This window comes from Lissotriton vulgaris, chromosome 7 (genome assembly GCF_964263255.1).
Source record: "Lissotriton vulgaris chromosome 7, aLisVul1.2, whole genome shotgun sequence".
Classification (NCBI taxonomy): Eukaryota; Metazoa; Chordata; class Amphibia; order Caudata; family Salamandridae; genus Lissotriton; species Lissotriton vulgaris.
The window spans coordinates 254,875,259-254,897,502 of NC_141695.1; the positions used below are offsets into that span (position 1 = coordinate 254,875,259).

The window sequence follows — 22,244 nt, forward strand, 5'->3', positions numbered from 1 at the left end:
CAGTAAGATCATCAAGAACATGAAGAACGATGGGGCCCCCGGGCCAAATTGGATTCCAGCACCGGTCTTCAAAAAGGCCCCCGATTTCTGGGCGGCAATGCTAACTCCTCTTTACAACTACACTTTCCAGACATCAACAAATACCAATTCCTGGAGGGTCCCTATTTTCAAAAAAGGAGACCGTTTAAATCCATCCAACTACAGGCTTTTTGCCCTACTTGACCTTGAAGCCAAGGTCTTTGCCCGCCTTCTAAGCCCACCTTCTACAAAAGGACATGGAGGAGTGGGTAAAAGATTATTCCTCCTTACCAGACTGGCTTTAGGTCACAGGCATTGACTATTGACAGCGTACTAGCAATGGCATACTTATCCGCCCAGGCCACCCAGAAGAACTAACCTCCACTTTTCTGTTACTTTGTGGATAATAGCACAGCCTTCGTTAAAGTTATTCGTAGAAGATTATGGTGGAATCTAGAAAACCGGGGCATTCCACCAAACCTACTGAAGGCAATAAGATCACTTTATGAAGGCACCTGGGTAAGAGTCAAAACCAGCGCTAGCAGTGTCCCAGAAAAGAATCATGGAGAACGGGCTGAAGCAAGGGTGTGTGCAGGCACCCATTGTTTTCAACCTATACATGGTGGATCTGGGGGATGCCCTAAAAGGAGCAAGCCTAGTAGCACCAAGACTAGGAAACATTAGGCATGCCAGTGCTTCAATATGCCGACGACACAGCCATAATGGACCACACAAAGGTGGGCCTACAAAGAGCCCTAATTGCACTGAATCGCTTTAACAACCACAAACGGTAGACTCTGCCCATACATAAGGGAATCATGGCTGCACCCATCATGCTGTTGCCCCACTCTTATCGATGAATGAAGAAGGCTATTGTGCCCATTTTGTTCCATCTACTAAATAAAATCCTACAGCGAAGCATCAGCTATGTGCTTCTCCAAGTCCAACACAACGATCCTAGCAAGACTGGGGACATTTACCTACTGCATCAGGACCTCCTTAAAAACGGCAAACAAACAAACTAAATTTCAGGAGAAGAGCATAATAAACCCAGCGAAAGGTTGTTGAGGTGGTCTTGATCGTGCATTGAAGCCTCCTTGCACTTCCAGTACTCCCTCCAGGACAGCACGCCTCACAGGATAATGGACCAGAGGTCAATGGGAATAAGTCATAGTTTTATGCCATCCACCCTCACAGGACAATACGGGATTCCGGATAGCCACCAAAGCCATATCTTCATAAGCATAAACTCTTGGGATGGCTAATTGTCGTGGAACTGGGGAGGGGTGGCAAATCCTTTTACTAAAAAATTGTTCTTTTAAAAAAAAAAGTCTCGTCTGGAAAACAACAGTTTTTAACCATTGTTTTAGCTGTAACATGTTGATTGCTTTTTTTACTGTAATGATGTTAATTAATTGTACAGTCAATAAATATATACACATTTGAAAGTTAATTCTGTTTCAGACAGCTAATCCCTCAAACACGGCCAGTATATTTATCATATGCAAAAGAAACAATTGATGGGCGGAATACTGGACAATGCAAACATGCACCCCAGTCACAAGGATATGTGTTTAATCCACCATTATTTTGCTCACCACACCACCCCAGTTTGGACCCAGCCATATGCAAATCAGTCTTGACCTTGTTCCTTGTGAGAAAAATCCAGCCCGAACTTCCAAGCCAGGTCCTTTCTGAACTGGAAGCAAACCTTCTGGGAACGGTTTTAGGGCATCACCCTTTATCAGCCAGGCTAGCTTTAATCCAGTGGTACAGTGAGCACAAGACCCACGTCTGGGCATACCTTACCCACTTAGGGCAACATATGCAAAATAAACAATTGATGGATGGAATGCTGGACAATGCAAACATTCACCCCCGTCACAAGGATTTGGGTTTAATCCATCATTATTTTGCTCACCAACCCACCCCAGTTTGTACACAGCCATATGCAAATCAGTCTTGACCTTATTCCTTCTGGGAACAGTCCATCCCGATCTGCAAAGCCAGATACTCCCTGGACCGGAAACAAGCATCCTGGGACTCATTTAAGGGTATCACCCTTCATCAGCCAGGCTAACATTGATCTAGTAGTCTAGTGAGCACAAGACCAACGTCTGGGCATTCCCTTCCCACTTAGGGCGAAATATATAAAAGAAACAACTGATGGACGGAATGCTGAACAATGCAAACATTCACCCCAGTCACAAGGATCTGGGTTTAATCCATCATTCTTTTGCTCACAACACCGCCCCAGTTTGGACCCAACCATATGCAAATCAGTCTTGACCATGTTACTTGTGGGAAAGTCCAACCCGAACTACCTAGCCAGGTCCTCCCTGGACTATAAACAAGCATCCTGGGTCTAGTTTCAGGGCATCACTCTTCATCAGCCAGGCTAGCTTGAATTGGGAGCAAATATTGGGTTGGTGAAACAGAAAAACGAGACAACCTGTGGCCTGCGGGCCAGTGAGGTGTGATGGGCTCCCATCCCACAGCTGGGGGTGGGCTGTGTGTGCCTCTCCGAAGATCCTGGGTGAACGCGGAGACACATGCCAGGCCGGGGGGGATGACGAGCCGGACTTGAGTCAGCAGCACAGCAGTGAGTCCCAGGTGAGGCGGGGAAGAACGGCCGGGCTAATGTGGGAGGGCCTTTCTCGGCCAGTGATTTCTCTCCAGAGGGATGCTGCAGATCAACGAGCACCTGGCAATCCATGCAAAGTGGTGACATCCTACCGGTCACAGAGGTGGCCGTGGTATGCCCGGTGTGGCTTGTTCTTGGGGGTTCCTTCCTTTGCTGCCTCTACAGCTGTGCACAGCTGCAGTGCTTCTACTCATTGCCCCATATATTTCAAAGGATCAGGGCTGGAACAGTTAGCCCTGAGGATCATGTACAAGGTTCCACGAGTTGCGGAAAGATGGCAAAGGCCAGTAAATACAGAACCTGGCGCCTCCATTGCACATCATGTCCAAGGATAAGGCCCTGAGCCCAAGCAAAGAATTTTGGATCTGTTTACAGGGACAGCGATGCAATCTGTAGACACAGTGGACAACACCGTAGGATTGCCAGATAATACTCCCTACTGGACACCATCACCCAGTCTCGACAGGCACTTGAGATCCAAATTGGCATGGTAGTTGCAGAAGTGACACTCTTGTGCCAAGATCTCTGCAACTTAGTAGATTGCATAAACGAAGCAGAGACTGGAGTTTTGGGGTTGGAAGATGCTGAGTCTTTGCTCCAACAAACATTTCCTACCCTTGAACAGCTGACTAAAGGCTTGGCTATGCGGGTCGAAGATGCAGAAGGGCTGCTAAGAAGTAATATCCTTTTTATTTTGTACGTTTTCCTGAAAATGAGACCATGTTTGAAAATTCCTCCCCCGCAGGCTCAACTCTTGGATTCCAGACAACGTGCTGTTCTCGTGCTTTGCTGCAGCAATGACCTCCACCAGGAGCTAGACCACTGCCCATAATCGTACAGTTTTTAAACTTTCATGACTGAGATGTCATCCTTAAACAGGCGAGGCTACAGTCTGATCTATCTTATGATTCCCATTGTATCAAGATATTCCCTAACTATACAAAAATGGTTCAGCCGCAGCACCAGTCCTTCACTGCAGCTAAGGCCCACCTTTGAGATCCCTTATATGCTTCTGTATCCAGCCTGTTTGTGAGTATTCAATTCCAGCACCACCTTCTGTGAAACCCCAGCAGTTTTCAGAGGGGCAGATGAACAAAGGACCCTAAAATCACATACTCCTCAACAAAAAAACTCAGATTCCACATTGGGGAGCCCGGTCACATATAGCAAAAACCTTTGGACAAGCGCAGACACCAATCTAGATCGATGTGGTGTTCCAAAAACAGTACATCGACCCAGAGACCACACCCAAAAAGAAATGTTAACTTCAGAAATTTAGACCAAACTCCCCAGAACGGCGGCTTTGAATCCTTCTGGTTGTGCAAGACTGCATTCAGGTCAAGTACTGGCCAATCGCTATGGTGAGCTTCAGTCCCCCACAGTTCTCGGTACATCATTGGGATATTTAGGATCCATTGGGGAGACCATGCTTCCCCTCCCTATTTATGACTGGGTGCAGTGCTTCCCGCGATAGATAATTCAGCAGCTTTTAGGTTTTAGAGTGGGGATGTTGTTCATGTTGATTTTAGTTTTGTTGGCACACAACTATGTGGCAAAGGTTGTTGGTTCCTAGAGCTGAGCTCCCCAGTGCAGTACCATGATGACGATTTCTCCCTCAATGGTGGCACAACCCACAAAGTGCACCTCTGTATAACTACATGTAGTTAGTTGGAATACCTGTTGGGTGGTATTCTGGTACACTGCAGGACCTCATTTATGTTAGTTCAAAAGTTGGCAGATCTGCATGGCAGATACATTTTCCTGCATAGGATCATAGTAGTAGATCATGCAAGTAGTATTTGGCAGCATTTATGCCCCCTGCCTTTGAGCCAGAGCTTCTTAGATCATTGAGTCGAAGTTTGGGGCTCCCTGCCGATCGGATTGTGGTGGGTGGGGGAACCTGGAATTATGTTGTGTGCCGCATGCATAGACAGATGGAGATCTTCTGGCTCTGTAGCCAGACCCTACAAGTCAAAATTAAAGACCCCAACAGATATGGTAGGGTAGGTGGATGCTTGGAGGATACACTATCCCACAGACACTGGCTACACCTTTTATTCCCACACCCACTAATCGTACTCCAGAATCGATTACATTGTTATCCCGGGTTCTTCATACACAGAGTACCGTCAGCAAGGATCCTCCCCAGAAGTCTTTTAGACCATTTCCCTGTGGCAGTTCAGATTCTGCTAGGCCGGCATTAACACTCATTTAGATGGCGGCTTACTGTGTGGCACTTGCAAAACCAGACAGATTGCATGCCTATTCGCAATGCGCTCATGGAGTACATCTCCCACAATAGGACAACGGTGTCCTCCGCTTGTGTACTGAGCAAAGTTATGAAACCCATGATTCAGGGGGGTAGACATTAGACTTTATGCGGTGGAACGCAAACGAAGAAGAGTGCCTTATGACACTAGAGCGCCAGGCTCGAAATAAAGATGGGGTTGTGTCGCATGGGCAGCTATGTCTGATGCAGCAACAATATCAAAGTGATTTGATGGATGATGCACGTGGTGGATGGCTTGCTATTCAGAGTAGAATGTGCCAATGGGGCAATAAATCAGGGAGAGTCCTCTACAGGTTATGCCTGCAGGCACGAAACCATTAGAATTCGGGACAGTGATGGCTCATTGGTGACTGACCCCGGGGTGTCACCAATCAGCCATTGGTGTCTACTACAATTCCCCTTATGAGCCACATGAGGCGCTAAATGCCTGCATGACTGAGTGATTTTTCAATGACATTCCGCCAAAGGCCCTCTCTGAAGAAGCCTGTGAGTCACTAGAGGCCTGCTCTCTTTGGGTGGGTTAACTGACTGCTGCATTGGCCGAATTGCGCACGGAAAAGCACCTGGCTCCAACAGCTTCCATAGCGAATTCTATAAAGCATATATGTCTCAACTAGGCCCACACTATTTGGATGCTGTAGAAGACGCAGCCCAAACTACATACATTCCCCCACACTGGATGCATGCAGAAATGGTGGTGTGTAAGAAACCTGCCATTGAATCACTGGCGACTTGGGTTCCTCTGGATGCCTAGATTCGGGGCTTTGAGTGGTCGGCTGTAATCTGCACTCGAATAGCCCAATATGCTGATGATGTTCTTTTTTTATGACTGATCACCGTAGGTCAGGCCCTCAAATCCTTCAAGTCATACATATTTTCAGCAACACGCCAGTTCTCTTTATGAATGCAAATAAATCCACACTATGGCCTCTAAGGGGGTTTCTCAGAGACTACAAATGGGCTAGTGATCTCTCCCTGACCTAAGATGGCAACCTCCTGAGCGTGGAATTAATTCACGGCTCTCACCAAGGTTAAATCCGTGATCAAGTCATGGTTGGGCCTGCCACTTTTCTCTGGTCACTCAGCAATCTATAAAATGATATTCCTTCCACATCCCTTATACCAACTCCAAAATCACCCGTACCCCATGCCACATATGTAGTTCAAACAGAACAACTCCATGCAGGGTGGGTTCCTGCAGGGGGGAGAGGGGTCAAACTGGCTCTGTGCACCGATTTTCTCTCCACATAATGCGGGGGCATTGCTTCCACCGACATCCCGTCTTATTATGCAGCCTCACACCTTCAAGTACAAAAAGACTAGTGGTAAGGCCCGAGGACCAAACTGTATGTCCCGTTGAGAGATGGCTGCTGGTGAAGCCCTTGTTATACAAATACCTATATGATCACTAGAACTTGCAGGCTCTTCCCCAGCCACTAAAGTAGTAATTGTGACATGGCGTCAGTCCCATTGTCACATAGGCTGGCAGGAAACCTCACACGGGAGGCTCCACTGTGGTGCGATAGGCTTCTCCCCCAACTGAAACACCTACATGGTTCCTAGGGATGTGACTGGATTGGGATATCCTCTATGGGCAATGTCCTCCGGGGTTTTTACAGGAAGAATTCTCCATGCCCGCAACCCAATTTTATAAATACTTACTATTTAGCCACACACTAACACCATATCTTAAAAATCTTATGGACCTCCCCTTGTTTATCTCTCTCTAGAAGTAAAGCACCTCAAGGGTGACCTAGGGGAACATAGAATTTCCAAAATATATCAGACAATAGTTACCCATAGTACCCCTACACTTGAAACACTCTGAGAAACATGGCAGTTAGATGTAGGTCCCATTGACAATGATGATTGGAGGGCGGCTTTAGAGTCTCCCCGGGGGCAGCAATCTCCTCATGTTTGTACCTGATTCCACTTAAATACCTGCATAGAGCATATTACACATGCTTAAGGCTCAGGAAGGCAGGGCTCTTAACCCCTGAAAACTTATGCTGCAGTGGGGAAGAAGCTACCTTCTGACACACGGTTTGGACTTGCTCTACCCTTAATAGATTCTGTAAAGGACTACTCACATGTCTTGCTGAGGTGCCAGGCTGGATCCGTCATAGCACACAGCCGCTTGCATTGTTACACATCTTAGAGGATTTTGGAGGGAACAGGTATAAGCACCACCTGCTATTCCTTGGCCTTATCCTTTCCAAATGGGTTATAGCCTGTTCCTGGAGGGCTGAATCCCTACCTCTGCTGGGCGTTTGGAAGAGAGAGATGGATTTCGGCATGGGGTTGGAGGAGCCATTGTTTTGAGCTCGGGCTGCCCCCTAAAACACACGCCTATAGAAACACTGGGCCGAACTACCGAGGTATTGTACAGGCCCCATTGCCATCAAATTTTGCTTCACTAGACTCAGAGGTATTCTCTTATAGCTAAAACAAGGAACAGATCCGCCGCCAATAGGTTATTAACAGTGTCCATCAGCTGAGGCCATGACAAAGGGACAGAGACAACTCTCTAGTATTACCCTTTTTATGTTCTCTTCGCAGCTTCTTCATTGATTTTTAGTTTACAAAATATGATATTGTTTAGTCATGCTAATTCTACATATCTGCTTGTACTTGTATACTATGGCTCAAACCAATAAAGTATGCTCCTTAAAAGAATCAGGCCCAAAGAATATACAGAGTTCCATGATATGTGTTACAGTGTGCCAAGGTAATGTCAGTCTATGCATATGTGCAAAGTATGCAACCTGAGAGTAGGTGCGAGTATAGATACTTTTGCGTTCATTCTCATTTAAGAGTATATCTATACCTTCAACAATATGGGAGCATAATTATGAATATAAAAAAAACACTTTCTGTACAAAGGTTCAACAAAGCACTTTCTCATAGGAAACGTCCCTACTTTATACATTTGTCAATGGTGTGTTGGACTTCAATGATTGTGGAAACTGTTAAGGCGAATAGTGAACATTAAAATTGTATGTGATTACTCCACCACTTACTATTCCCCAGGATACGTCCAAGAATCAGATCTACATGAACAGAATGGCTGTAAACATGGTAAAATACTGTTTATGTATGTGCCATGAGAAAACAGATCAATTAGCAGTGGACACATAGAGCAGTATGGCATCACTTCTGTTTGCCAAATGGTCTCATGAAGACATTCATCTTGTGTTATTGTAGCATACTGTTTTTATTACCTTTCTTGTAATTGTTGGAGAAATTTGTTTGCATCTTCTGGGTTTTTCGAAAAGAAGTTCTGAAACATGCCAAGTGACTCTACATATCCCATCAATTCTGCAACTGATATGGTTCTCTTCAACAAAATCTTGGTAACTCTGAAACAACAAAAGAGAATACAGTCTGTGGAGTATGCTCCTCATCCTGCACTGACAAATTCATCTTCCAGTAAGAGAACTGATTCTAATTGTAAAGCGTGTAAAGCTTGCAAGAGGAAAATAAGACCGAAGTTATGTAAAGCATAAAATTGGAGGAAATTTGTTTGCACATTTTTCATTTTTTGGGTAGCAAGAGACTAAGGACACTGGGGCATATTACCAACAACTAGCGATAATTTTTGTCTCTAACTTGTTTAGAGACAAAAATTATCGCCGCACATCGGCGATTTTTATCGCAGATAAACCTTGCTATTAGCAAGGTTTATCGCAAATGCGATAAAAAACGGCCGCAATGCATGAATATTGCTGAAAAGTCAGCGATATTCATGCATTATCGAGCAAATGCTCTTAGCCATGTTATCCACCTCCCATTGGATAACATGGCTAAGAACTGCTCAGGGCAGGTGTTAGCTTTTGGAGATATTCCCGCTTAGCGCGAATATCTCCAAAGGTTGGTAATAGGAGATAGCGATGTTAGCGACTGTTTTCAGTCTCTAACATCTTGGCACGCCCACTTTGCATCTCATTAGTGATAAATATCACTGACATGCAAAGTGGGGCCCAAGATGGTCGCTATCTCCTACTAGCTGTCGCTAACTGGTGTTAGCGGCAGCTTGGTAATAGGGAGATAATTTTATCTCCGCTTTCTTGGCTTTTAAAGCCAAAAAAGCGGAGATAAACCCCCTTGATAAAATGCCCCACTGTCTTTTAAACCAAAGGCCTAAGTAGGAGTTGGTTTATCATGGAGAATCCTCAAATTGCTGATTGCAATGTTAAATCTGTAAGAGAATACAATGCTCAGATTGCCCTACCACACATGTAATAAAATGCATAAAACACACAATGATTTCAACTTCAACATATTGGTATTCCAGAAGTAAGAACATTTTACAGTACCCCTTTCCCCATAAATGTAAATCTGATTCTATGTTTATAGTATAATCATATTTCTGAATTGCCTAGACCTCAGTTAAAACTGCACAAATTGAATTGATTCCATTTTTGAACCAGTTCAGATATCTAAATAAATCACAAAAGGTTCTGCAACTTTGAGTGATTTTTGTGGTTTCACATTTTTGGTGATTTACACAATTAATGCTTATAGACAATTACATACATTATATATTTACAGACATATCTCACAGGGCTAAGAATTGTAGAGAGTACCACATAAGCAGGCATGTTGGTTATGGAACTGCCCCAGTGAAACTTTTCTCCTATGATCAGAGAATTAACAAAGTCCTGAAAAGAGACAACTGGAACTGGTTGAAGGAAAACTACTGAACAAGTTAAAAGTAATCAACTCCTGCCTACTGCTGTGCTAACACGTTGCTTTGTCTTTGGAATAAACAAAGTCCTGTGGACTGTTATTGTGGAGAAAGACAAGGATCCATTTATATCTGGAATTTTTTTTCTGTGGACTGGAAATGGAGATGTAAGACACTGCTTCAACAAATTGAATCTTTGGATTTCACTATGAGACCACTAATAATGAGGGGTTCAGGATTTCCTATGTCAAATATTCTTGTCAAATATATTAAAGACTGGGGGGAAACTCTAACTCTATCTGAAAAAAAGCACTCGTTGGGGAATGGGATTCATCTCACAGGTGTTTGATATTTTCAAGGAATAATGTGGAATACTATATTGGGACTAATCAACTAAAATATAAGACTTCAAAGAGCCCTTCTCATTTACAGCTTCCAACAAGGTCCCACTGTTTACTTTTTAAGGTAAAGAATTTGATTGGAGGGGTCCATGACTAGTCCCCCATGAAGGCTGATTCAGACTTAGGCAAGTATTCTTTCTATTCTATCATGTTGCTTTTAATATCCTTCTAAAATATGGTAAAATTGTCTAACCCCAAATTGGCATATTTAACTTTTCAATAAGGCCATAATATATGCTACAGGAAAAAACGCCAATGGCATAGAAAGATAAATGTCATCTACAAATTGTCACACCTGCAGTGGCATTCACTAGGCTGACACGAAAAACATGGCTTTACTTGGTAGCTTTTAAACCTAGAGGCAGACCTTCCAAAATAAATCTTCTGACAGGAGAAAAACCCTATGTAAGTCAACCCATGATGAGATTGTTGTTTATAAGACAGGGCAGTTGGTCTTTAAAATGTGAACATGTAAGAGTTTAGGGGGGGGTCATTCATTATGATGGCGGATTGACTCGAGTCTGCCTGCCATTGTATTGGGGATCGGGACCGCCTGCCATGTATGCAGCGGTCCACCACTCAAAATTTTGATGCAACCGCCATCATGGCAGTGGTATCTTGCAATTTACCATTGTGACAGGCCTGAAATTTAGGTGGGTACCATGGCCCACTGCCACCAACACCTCCCCACCAATGCAAAGGATTCAACAATGGGCCCCTAAAACCAATCACCGCCAGCCTTTCCATGGTGGTTCCGCCGCCATGTAAAGACTGGTTGAAGCCAGCATCCTAAATTGGAGGACGGTGCCTGCTAGGCTTGTCACCATTGTATGGATGTAGACCACTCTGGCAGGCAATTGGAACAATTGCCTGTGGCGGTTCTGTAGAGGCGTTCTTTGTGCCCACTCCAGTTGCGTTCTGGATCCACCCGCCATCATAATCTGGCAGGCGGTGAATCTGTGTTTGATGGCAGAGAGCTTGCCTCCACACAGCTGGCTGTGGTGGGCCTTCGGCCATCATAATGATCCCATTAATGTTTGCACATCCCTACAGTGAATATCTCCTGAAAGCTGTTTTTACTGTAAGGGGCGTAGCCAGTTCTAAAATTAAATTGTTAAAGTACAGTTTGTAGGAAACATATGTTTTCGACATATTCAAACCAGAGTTTTTACTTTGCTTTTACTATTTTTGCAAATAACAACCTGTGCTTTCCCATTAAGCATGGTTAAATTGGATTCTTCCTGATTGGCACATTTCCCTTTTCTTTAAATTCCTAGCAGAAAATGCAACCAGGACATGGAACTAAATGTCACTTATGAATTGCAGCACTCTGCAGCACATATTGTTCCATTGACTACTGTGGGAGTGCAAACAGGACTTCAGGCTGTGTAGCATGACTACAGTTTACAGTATTAAACCTGACGTATGACCTGTAAAAAGGACTCTTTTTGACAGATGAAGGCCTCCTTTTTTATGTGTTTAGTGAGGCAGCCACGTTATAGCACACTAGGCAGGGTGCATGGAATTTAAAAGCAAGACATCAAAAAGTGAATATTAGCTTGCACCTACTGTGTCATGGCCTAAATTGTAGCAGGCCTAGATGCCCTATGTAGAAAGCCAGAATACAGAGGAAAATAATAATGCTGTATCTCAGGATTGGAACCAGCCTGAAAACTAATGACACTACTTTTCTTTAAAAATCCTAAGATAGACTTTTAATAAATATTATGGTAATGTAACTTTTAGAAAATTACCATTACTGTGTGTTGAGCTCCTGGAGGCTAATTTACATACACTCTCCAGCAACTGCAGGCATGAATGAGGTGTGAACAAGGTGTAAAATTGCTCCTACAAGCTACAAAATAGGTAAACTTGATAGACAAGTAAACCTGAATGGGCAGGTCAGACTCCTCTAAGCTCAGCAGAATATTCAAATTGGGGGCTGTGGTTTTCCTATTGGCAAAGTAGTGTAAAGCCCTGCCTGACAAGCCTGCCTGAAGCACATATAAAATGTTTGTTCTCTAAAAGGGGATCAAATAAGACAAGAAAATATTTTTTATGACTCTTCTGTCTGGGCACTGAGGAGCCATGCTTTGCTTCATTAGACAGCTTTCCCCTGATTTGTTCGCTCATGGGCTCAACATCGTCTCCTATGCCTATGATACCTAGGACATCCTCTCCCTCACGAAGAAACCCAACATCACGAGGTACAACTTCCAAGAAGGGATGAAAGCCGTTGCAACCTTGATGAAGAACAGCTGCCTGAAATTCAACTCAGAGAAAACAGAATTCCTCATCCTCTGCTCTACCCCTTCTGCAAGGGACGACACCTGATGGCCCCCTGCACTTGGAAATCTACCCACTCAAACGGACCATGCACATAACCTCAGCATCATACTACACTCATCATGTACTATAAATAGCCAGATTAACGCCATCTACCTTGCATGCTTCAACACCCTCCGTGTACTATGCAAAGCATTCAAGTGGATGCCCCCGACTCCAGGAAAATGGCCACTTATGCATTCATCACCAGCAGACTGAACAACAGCAACGCCCTCTATGCCAGACTCAACAAAAAACTCCTCTGCAAACTCCTGACCGTCCAGAATGCCTCAGCCAGAATAATCCTCGATATCCCATGGTACAACCACATCGCCCAACACCTCTGCGACCTCCACTGGTTCTCCGTTGGAAGAAGAATAACTTTCAAGCTACTCAGACATGCCTACAAGGCCCTCCACAACACCTAACCCCAATACCCCAACCCTTCCATGCTCCCAAGTGAAACCTCTGCTCAGCTGACCTCTCCCTAACCACTTTCCCACACTTGTACAGGACCTGAGCAGGTGGAAGATCTTTCTCCTACCTCATAGTCAAGACCCGGAATGATTTCCCCCTCCACCTCTGGTGATGTCTGACACTGCAATTCAGGAAGGGCCTCAAGACCTGGAACTTTGAATGACCCCACAGATCTGCTCACTCCCACCTACACTGTTTTGAGACCCTAATGGGTGAGTTGTGCATGATACAAAACCCTGATTGATTGATTGATTGATTGATTGATTGATTGATTGATCGACTGATTGGTGATGAATCCAGGGCCTCCTTTAAACTGGATCTTAGTGGTGGATGTAGGAATAAATAGAGGTGATAGTTGCCACCAGGGACACTTACCCGGGGAAGTTAGTGCCTAAGAATCGTCCTCACCTGCTAACTGGTGCCTACCACAGAGTGGTATGCAAAGTTTCCTCCTGAGAACACTTTCTGGGTATGTAGAGGAACAGAAGAGGACTAGACCTGCTGTCTGTGACCTGAGAGGAGCACTGAAGGACCAAACCTGTTTCCCTTGTACCTAGGACAAATAATTGGAAAACAAGCCTCAATTGGCTGACCTTCTCTGCATCTATATGGCACAACAAGCTTCAAGAGACCTTTTTAGTCTGCCCATCTGGCCTGTCATGAATGGTTCTTGCTGTCAGACTCTGTATTATAACCTGAGAGTCTCTGAGTGCCCTTCCCTTTAGTCCTGAATGCCTTACAAGTGTACTGTGATTGTTTGGGCAGCAGACACATGTTGGAAAAGTTTTAAAACTTTTTCTCTAGATCTCCAGGTTTCAGAAGGATCAATAAGAACAGGATGCCATCAACACTGGCCTCAAATCTTGCCTCTATTTCATACACTATTATTGATGCTATGTACTTTTGCCACAAATTTAGATTTACACCTTAAAATGATTATCTCTTGTCCCTCTAGTTGGATTAATATAGATATAATTTTTTCTCAAATTCTAATTTGAATTATCCCCAGTCTGTGCTCCCTGTATGGTGCAGACTTCCACAAAACTCTGCGAAGCAGAGTTTTATCCCCGTTCGCACTTGCCAACATTAAGTTGGCAAGGGCAGACTGTAGAGTTACAAAAAACTACACAGAGTGCAGTTTTTTCCATGCTAGTGCTTTCCAACATTAGGTTGGCGAGCGGGAGTGAGGGAAATCTTACTCCAGAGCACCACCTGGCGGCAATCACGGATTGGTGCTACTGATCACATTAAGAACTATTCAATTTGTGTTGAGGAAGCTGCAGCTCGAGTAGTGGTAGAAAGAAATAGCACCCTCTTGGGCTTCCCGTGGTACCATTTGTGCTGATTTTAAAGGACAAGACAAATACCAGACGTAAAGATTTAGCTCGAATGGCACAACATAACTCTGCATAGAGTGTCAGTTTCTAGATCTTTTTGCGGAGTTCCATAAACTGCACCCAGTTCTACTTTACTACAGCTTTCGTACTTCATAAATACTTTCATTATTCCCTAATTTAAACCTCTCTGTTCCATGCCATAGATGCTGAGTGTTTGAAACCAGACTCATGTATTGAATATGAGGTATCAAACATAAATATTTATTATTCATTAAACAGGGGAGTCAATAACCCTAAATATTTGTCAATTGACTTACAGCTTTAGTATGTAAAAACAAGTATGTTACAATTGGAATAAGCTACAGAGATGGTTTAACCACTGTTTTTAACATGTATCAAAAGGTTTACTCTCACTGTCTCAAGCTCGTGTGAGCTAATTACCCCTGGCCTGTCTGCAGACTGTCTATCAGTGCTGCTTTGATAAGGTGTGAAATACTGCTCTTCAGAGCATAGACAATGACTTCAGCTTGGGTCAGAATGTGGCACAGATTAACTCAGGTATGGTACTTTGAAGCTTGAGAAAGGGGGGGGTTTGATCGCAAAATAATATTAATTTGCTAGCCTTAGTTGCAGTGGAGGAGAGAGCTGGCCCCATAACTAGTTAGAAGTTGTGAAATGGGACGGGACTGCTCATTAAGTTAACACAACCTTAGGTCATATTGTAGCTCATTAAGAATGGTGTACTGTGGGATAGTCTACAATGAGTTAACCTGAACGTGCTACAAAAGAAGGAAGGTGGACCTTTTTGCTCATTGGTCAGTGAGGGTACAAGAGCCACCCCAATCAGTGGTCAGTGAGTTTAACAAAAGTAGCACCTCACACCAACTCTTCTATATCAATTGTAGACCTTTAATCAAAGGAAAAAAAGACAATGCCTGCTGTCTGTGATCTGCATGGTGCTTTGAAGGACTGGACTTCCTCCTACTTATATCTTGTACGAAGGTATACACTCCAAGTGACAATTGACTGATGTTCTGTGTGGCTATAGTGACATGAAAAGCTGCAAGAGGCCTTTCTTCTGCAGTAACTAGTTGGTCAAAGGTGGCTAAGAAGATCTGACCAGAAAATCTGCAAAGATGGGCTTCTAATACCTTCAGAGCTTCTGGGGTTCTCTTGGCATAGGTTTCTGATTTTCCAAAGGACATTTTGGATGTAGGTTCAGGTTTGCATCACTGAAAGGTTGTTGTGCTACCAAAAAATCCAAAGTTTGAAATTTGGACCAGTGTAATGTACCAAATACATCTATTCGAAAAAAGGACTTTAGCATCACAAAATTGAAATGTTATGTTTGGAGTTGCTCCAGCCAAAACCAACAGCTGCAGCGATACATGGTCTAGCATCCATCCAGACCTGGGACGATTTTGTTGGATAAAGCTTTCAACCTTACACCACTTGAGGATTTCAACTTACATAAAATGACTAAGTGTAAAGATAAAAACTTTGAATTGAATAACCTGGTTCAGTATATCTAACCTCCTTTTCACTGTGGTGAGTCTCAGATCACCGCTTTACTTTTTCTTGGCACTTTTTCCCTTTTCATATTGATGGAATTTTATTAATTTTGTGTCATTTTTCTTATTACTTTTTTCATAACTTTTACAAACTGGTTGTGATATTTGAGTTGTGCGTTTGCTGTTATGGCTATTATAGTGCTGCTAAATACTACCCATTTTCCTAATGTGTCTGCCTGCTCTTTGCCATAAGTAGTTTAATTTATTACTTGTATATTACTCATGTCCTCTCCATCTAATAAAGCATTTTCATACACTTGATTTCTGTACATCATACTTTCAAAGTTGCACATGTACCACATTCACTCCTCCGAGTACAGCTTTTCACTTTGAGCAGAGCTACCAAATGTAGGCAATTGAGCCCCCATTACACTGCCTTTTCTGAGACAGATTATCATAGGGATGTCATTCAGAGATCACTTCACTCTTAATTTAGCAATCTGAATTCCTACATTGTAGCCACATCGCCATCTCCAATATGGGCCAACCACAGCTGAGGTTGGTAGTAGATCCTGACCTCTGACTAAACCTTTGTTACTTTTTATGAATGTAGTTCTGAAATTTCTAAAGCAATGTAGGATTTAAAAAAAACATTTTGTCAAATGGGTGGGTGTTTAAAATGACCATCTTTTGTATGGTGTACCTCCAAACTGTTTTCATGATTGTTTTTACTGGCTGTAGAACTTATGATTCTTTATCCCTCCTAACCAGCTATACAGTGCCGGTGCTCCCCCTTTCAACATCATGAAATTGATATACCCCTAACTGGCATATGTAATATACTTATACGTCCCTTATATATGGTACAAAATTCTATACAGGACCTTTAAATTCAATGTCACAAGAGGACTGCAGCACCCATTGTGCTTCACAATGTGGCGACAGTATGAGCACAACTGCAGGCATAGAATATTTAGCCTGGCAGTCCGGTTTAAACTTGCAAATCTGACCTATCAAAATAGCCCCTTTTTCTTAGGCCGGCACCGTCCTTCCCTATATTAATAAGTAACTACAAAGTAGGCTTTAGTACCCACAAGGCAAGGTGCATAGTATTTAAAAGTAGAACATGAAAAAGATTAATGTAAATTAGCCTTATAGTAATAAGTTTCCAAAATCTATTTTCACTGTGGGAGGGATGGCTGTTCCATAGGAAAGCAACAAATACAATATTACATTTCATAATGTTATCACTGGCTACATAACACCTACAAAATTCCCTCATGTTGAAATATTTATTACAAGTGCAAATGTCTGGCACAGTTGGACTTGTAATAAATGTTTTGGAAATGATATGTGAACTTGCTCTCAGAGATGAGCCAAAAGACTTGGTTATGGGGAGGTGATCTGTCCAGCTGGCAGGATGACTCTCTGGGCTTTGCTCTCAAACTTAGTTATCTTTAAAGATCTCTACCCTGTTGCAGACAATTGTCAGCTGACAACTAGACAGGCCTTTGTTGTTTCTCCAGTCAGGTATGCACCAATGCTAGAGAAAGAGGAGCTACTCCCAAAACTGTTTTATAGCGGTCACAGAGAAGAGATTGCTCATTTACATGGCCCAAATTTTGGTGTAGACATACATGCTCTGCACAGGGTAAGAAACACTCAGCTATATTGGTTGTATTTAGAGAGGGGTACTGTGGAATTGTTTGCAATAGGGCATAGATTAATGCTCCAAATGTGGGTAGCTCACCCCTCTGAATTTTTACCCAGTCGATGTAGGGAGAGCCAATAGTTTTACACACTCACAGACTAGTGTCAAGCATAAATGTGACACCCACAAGGCACTTTCTTGACCTGAAGAAGAATAGAAGAGAATTGGACCTGCTTTCTGTCACCTAGAAGCCTAGAAGACCGGACCCACTCTCCTCATTGTATTCTGGAGAAAGAAGCAGACTCCAGTGGTCATCTGGTTGACCTCCTGTCCAAGCTACAACGAAACAAGAAGCTACAAGAGGTGTATTTTGCAACTACCTTCTGACTAGTAGCAACTGACCCCAAAGTGCTGTCCCTAAGGTCCTGGATCATTAGCTGATGTTCAAGTGCACTCCCCTAAACCCTTCCTGAAACATGGTACTGAGAAACAATTTGGCTTAAAAGACCTGCAGAGGACAGTGGCCAATTTGCTAAGGCGTTCTGTTGAAAGTGCAATGCCACTTGAGCATATATTTAGGTTTCCCCTACTTATTGATTTTCTGCATTAACAGATCCAATTCAGTGGGACCTCTAAGAGGACGTATCAGGTCTTGTGGAGCTCTATTTAGTTACAGCCTGGAGCTTTGCTCCACTGGAAGCATTTAAGCTCCAAAATAGTGTCTACATACTACGGTAAAGGTCTTCACTGGGCAAAGGTACCAAAAGTTCCTGACCAGCTGATGACCTTCCATGGGTGTGAAATTGAAATTTCTCCTGCTCTGAGATTCCACTTCAACTGTCAACAACTGTACAGAGACCACACCTAGTAGTGATCTGGCTATTTGTAAGCTTCTTCAGCCACAGCCTGCTTACTTATCCCACTGAGGATTTTTTACTTCAATTAAAGAGAATACATCAAAAGGTCATTCTTCTGACCTGTTTTCTGAATCTGACCTGTGGTTAGAGTTATCATTCACTCACGGTCAAGTGAAACTAGGTGACCACGGTTTGCTTTACACTTCTTGTAGTTTTTCTGTTATTGTATGTATTGAAATATACTCATTTTTTTAAATTTGCTTTGGATTTTTCTTGTGTTGTGTTTTGACTTAATTACTGCTTTGGTATTGCAGTAACACTTTACACATTGCTTCTAATTGATGCCTTTCTGCTCTTTGCTATAGCTCCTAATGGCTTGGGATTAGATACATGTTGTGACCTAACTTCTTCATCTTAATGATGGTTGAGGTTGTAACTGTAGGTGGGTACTCCCCCACTTCAAATAATTCCTAAATTCAACAAATACCCCAATTTCTTACAGTGGGTTCACCATGCTCTTTATGTTCCCTTTTGTAGTTTGTTCTGGACTTGTGGACTAAGAGACCTGTGTTGCGATCTATGAATGCTTGATATGGCCTAATCCACCCCTGTTTTTTCAAAGTAACTTATAAAGAGTCGAACCTTCAGCTTCGACTATCCTGCTGACCTTCGGAAGTTCATCCATACTCACAAGGGAGAACTTATGGAACTAAGCAAAACTTAGTTGTTCTGTTATTTGCTTGTTTGTTTTTTATTGTCAGTATTTTCTTCCCATATTTTGTCTGCGGATGTAACTACATTTCTGTTCTTTTTTATCTTTATCTTGTAGGTCTCCTTCCTGCAGTATGGTTGTATACACCTCCTTCCGTATCACCCCGTTGTCTGTAATGTACTACTCATGTTGCTGTCATCCCTCCCTACTTGTTTGGTAAGTTCCCTTCAGTTGTCATGCTTGGTTACCTTCAGTCTTCGGACATATTTTCCTTTCCTTTATTTTGTCATAATTTTGTTAATGTGACCTAGTTTATTTTTTTTTGTCTCTGCCCCCCCTCTCATGTTAATGCCTCTTGGTCAAGTGTTCACTATGACTAAAGCCACTTGGCTTTTTGTCATCCTTTTTTTGTATTCATCTCTTGGAGGATTGTATCTCCCTTTTTTCTCATCATTTTCTTTCCCATCTTTCAGGCAATCATTTTCCTGTTTTCTCTTTTTATGCGTCTTTCTTCTTTATAATTCAGCTTTCTGTTCTCTACTACTTTCTCAATTCACCATTGTCTCTCTTTCTATGATGGTTATAGGGCTCACTTTCTTCCTCGTTAACTTTTCTATAAGATCTTTACCTTGCCTACCTATTTCTTTCTTGATATAATTCTACTATTCCTCAAAATCTTTCCTCCATCTGTTCACCTATTCTTCTTCAGATGAATGGTCTCCGTGTTATTTCCTGGAACGTTAAGGGCATTCGTAACCCTGTTAAGAAACAACGTGTTTTATCTTATTTAGCAAGGTTAAAATGTCATGTTGCTTTTCTGCAAGAAACGCATCTTACGCTTAAAGATTTGTATTCACTGCGTAAGCAATGGGTGGGTGAAGCCTTTTGCTCCCCGGCAGTGAACAACAAAAATGGTGTTATCATTTTATTTCATAAATCGTTATCTATTCAATTACAAACTGAGCTTCAGGATACTAACGGTAGATGGATGTTTTTGAATGCTATTGTTAACAATACAAATGTATCCTTCTGTAATGTTTATGGTCCCACTGGCTTATACTTAACTTTTTGAAATGATTTCCCTATGGTTCTTTTCTCAAATGCGTCTGATGATTTCATTGCTGGTGGTGATTGTAATCAGCTCATCAACCCCTTTTTAGTTAGGAAATCTTACACCAGATATGTTCCTAATAAAATTCAAAAATCCTTCTTCAGAGTTATCTCCTCTAGGGGCCTTATAGATTCCTGGAGGATTTCCCACCATGATACATTAGAATTCTCCTTTTTTTCTCCTGTGCATTCATCACATTCCCACATAGACTACATTTCCCTCACTCAACACACTTTTCAATTTATGACCAACTCAGAAATAGGTTCCATCCTTATTTCAGATCACGCTCCTGTTATAATTGACATTGACTATCCCCCATCCCTACAACTTGGCGTTGGCATTTCACTAACTCCCTTCTTCTAGACCCTCTCTTCAATGAGCACTTTACTCTTTTTATTAATGAATTTTTCCAAAATGATCTTCACTCCACATCTCATTTTCATTTTATCTGGGATGCCTCTAAGGCTGCGGCCAGAGGTTTCATCATTGATTTTGTCTCCCGGAAGAAAAAAACGTCTCTCTCTCAGTCTTCCCATATTCTCAAACAAATAAAAGAGCTTGAACATCTCTTTTTCACCACTAATTCTTCAGATGCACTTTCCTCCCTAATCAAAGCAAAAATGGAATACAATAAACACACATGGGAGGCCCCATGCACTAATCTCCTTAAATTCAACGTGAAAATGTATGGTGTACGGAATAAGGCAGGTAAATTCCTTGCGAACTATCTTAAAATAAAAAACAAAAATCCAAAATTACTGTCATAACCGATACTCATAGGGGTCATCATTTTACTGACAATAAGATTCTTGACTGCTTTGTCCAATATTACTCCTCTTTATATACTCCGGAATCAACCCCTTCTTCTGCTCAAATTGGTTCTTTTTTTCAAACCATCCCTAAATCTCCTTATACTTGTATAGATCTCTCTTCTCTCGATGTGCCCATGTCCGAAAAGGGGAAATTTCACACCATTACTCTTCTACCTAAAGATAAATCACCCGGTCCTGATGGTTTCACTGTTCGCTTTTAATTTTCATTTTAAGACTATTTTACTACCACACATATTTTCTTTGTTTACTACTTTCCTTACTATGGGGGAATCCAAAGGTACTTTTACGCAGGCAATGCTATGTCGTCTTCCTAAGAAGGATAAGGATCCCTCGCTCTGTAAAAATTATCAGCTTATTTCCTTAATTAATACAGATTGTAAAATGTACGCAAAAATGTTAGCCATTCGAATAAATAATGTCATTCCTGATCTAAATAACATCTATCAATCTGGATTCGTCAAAGGGAGGTCCATTTCAGATAATTCTAGAACTCTTCTTAATATCATCTCCCTTGCTTCTAAGATGGATTCCCCAGTGGCTGCTATTACCCTTGATGCTGGAAAAGCATTCAGTAGGGTTAGCTCGGATTTTATGTTTGGCGCGCTCAGGTGGCATGGTTTTAGTCCCCCCTTTAATAATCTTATTGATTTGTTATACTCCGGCCCCTCTACTTCTATTTGGGTTAATGGATCCCAATCCTCTTATTTTCCTCTCCATAGAGGTACCCAACAAGGTTGTCCCTTATCTCCCCTTCTTTTTATTCTAGCTTTAGAACCGTTCTTAGAAAAAATACAACGCTCTTCGTCCTACACTGGTTTTCAATACAAGACTCATGATATTAAATTCACTGCATACGCAGACGACATTCTACTCTATATCTCTAAGCCAACTACTTCTTTACCTGCACTCTTCTCCTTATTAAAAGAATACTCCTCAGTCTCTGGATATAAATTGAATATTGATAAATCTGAGGTATTGCCACTTAATACATTTTGCCTTCCACACATGATCCACGGTTCTGGTTTTGCATGGAATCCTAACAGCATCAAGTGTTTAGGTATCTATACTCTAATACCATCAAAGAGACCATCAGAATAAATCACACCGATATTCTCACTAAGCTTTCCTCACTTATTGATCGATCGTCTCCTTTATTTTTATCTTGGTGGGGTAGACTAGCTAATATTAAAATGATGCTTCTCCCTATTGTTAACTTTTACCTTTCAATGCTTCCTATTTCTCTTCCCTATTACTTTTTTACACGTATTAATTGCACTTTTGTCAAATTCTCATGGAATAATCGCAAGGCTAGGATTTCTCTTTCTCACCTCAAACAACCCAAGGATTTGGGTGGGGTTAACTTTACTAATCTTGTCCGATTTCATTCTGC

General features: G+C 42.2%; 1 protein-coding gene across 1 annotated transcript in view; it reads right to left on the reverse strand.

Annotated features, from left to right (window-relative positions):
* The window catches only part of LOC147701322 (putative methyltransferase DDB_G0268948), a 318,014-nt gene that overhangs the window by 32,855 nt on the left and 262,915 nt on the right, over window positions 1–22,244 (reverse strand). The window contains exon 6 of the mRNA XM_086928631.1: window positions 8,174–8,311. Coding sequence (XP_086784757.1) covers window positions 8,174–8,311 — 138 coding nt within the window. The remainder of the gene's footprint in view (window positions 1–8,173; window positions 8,312–22,244) is intronic.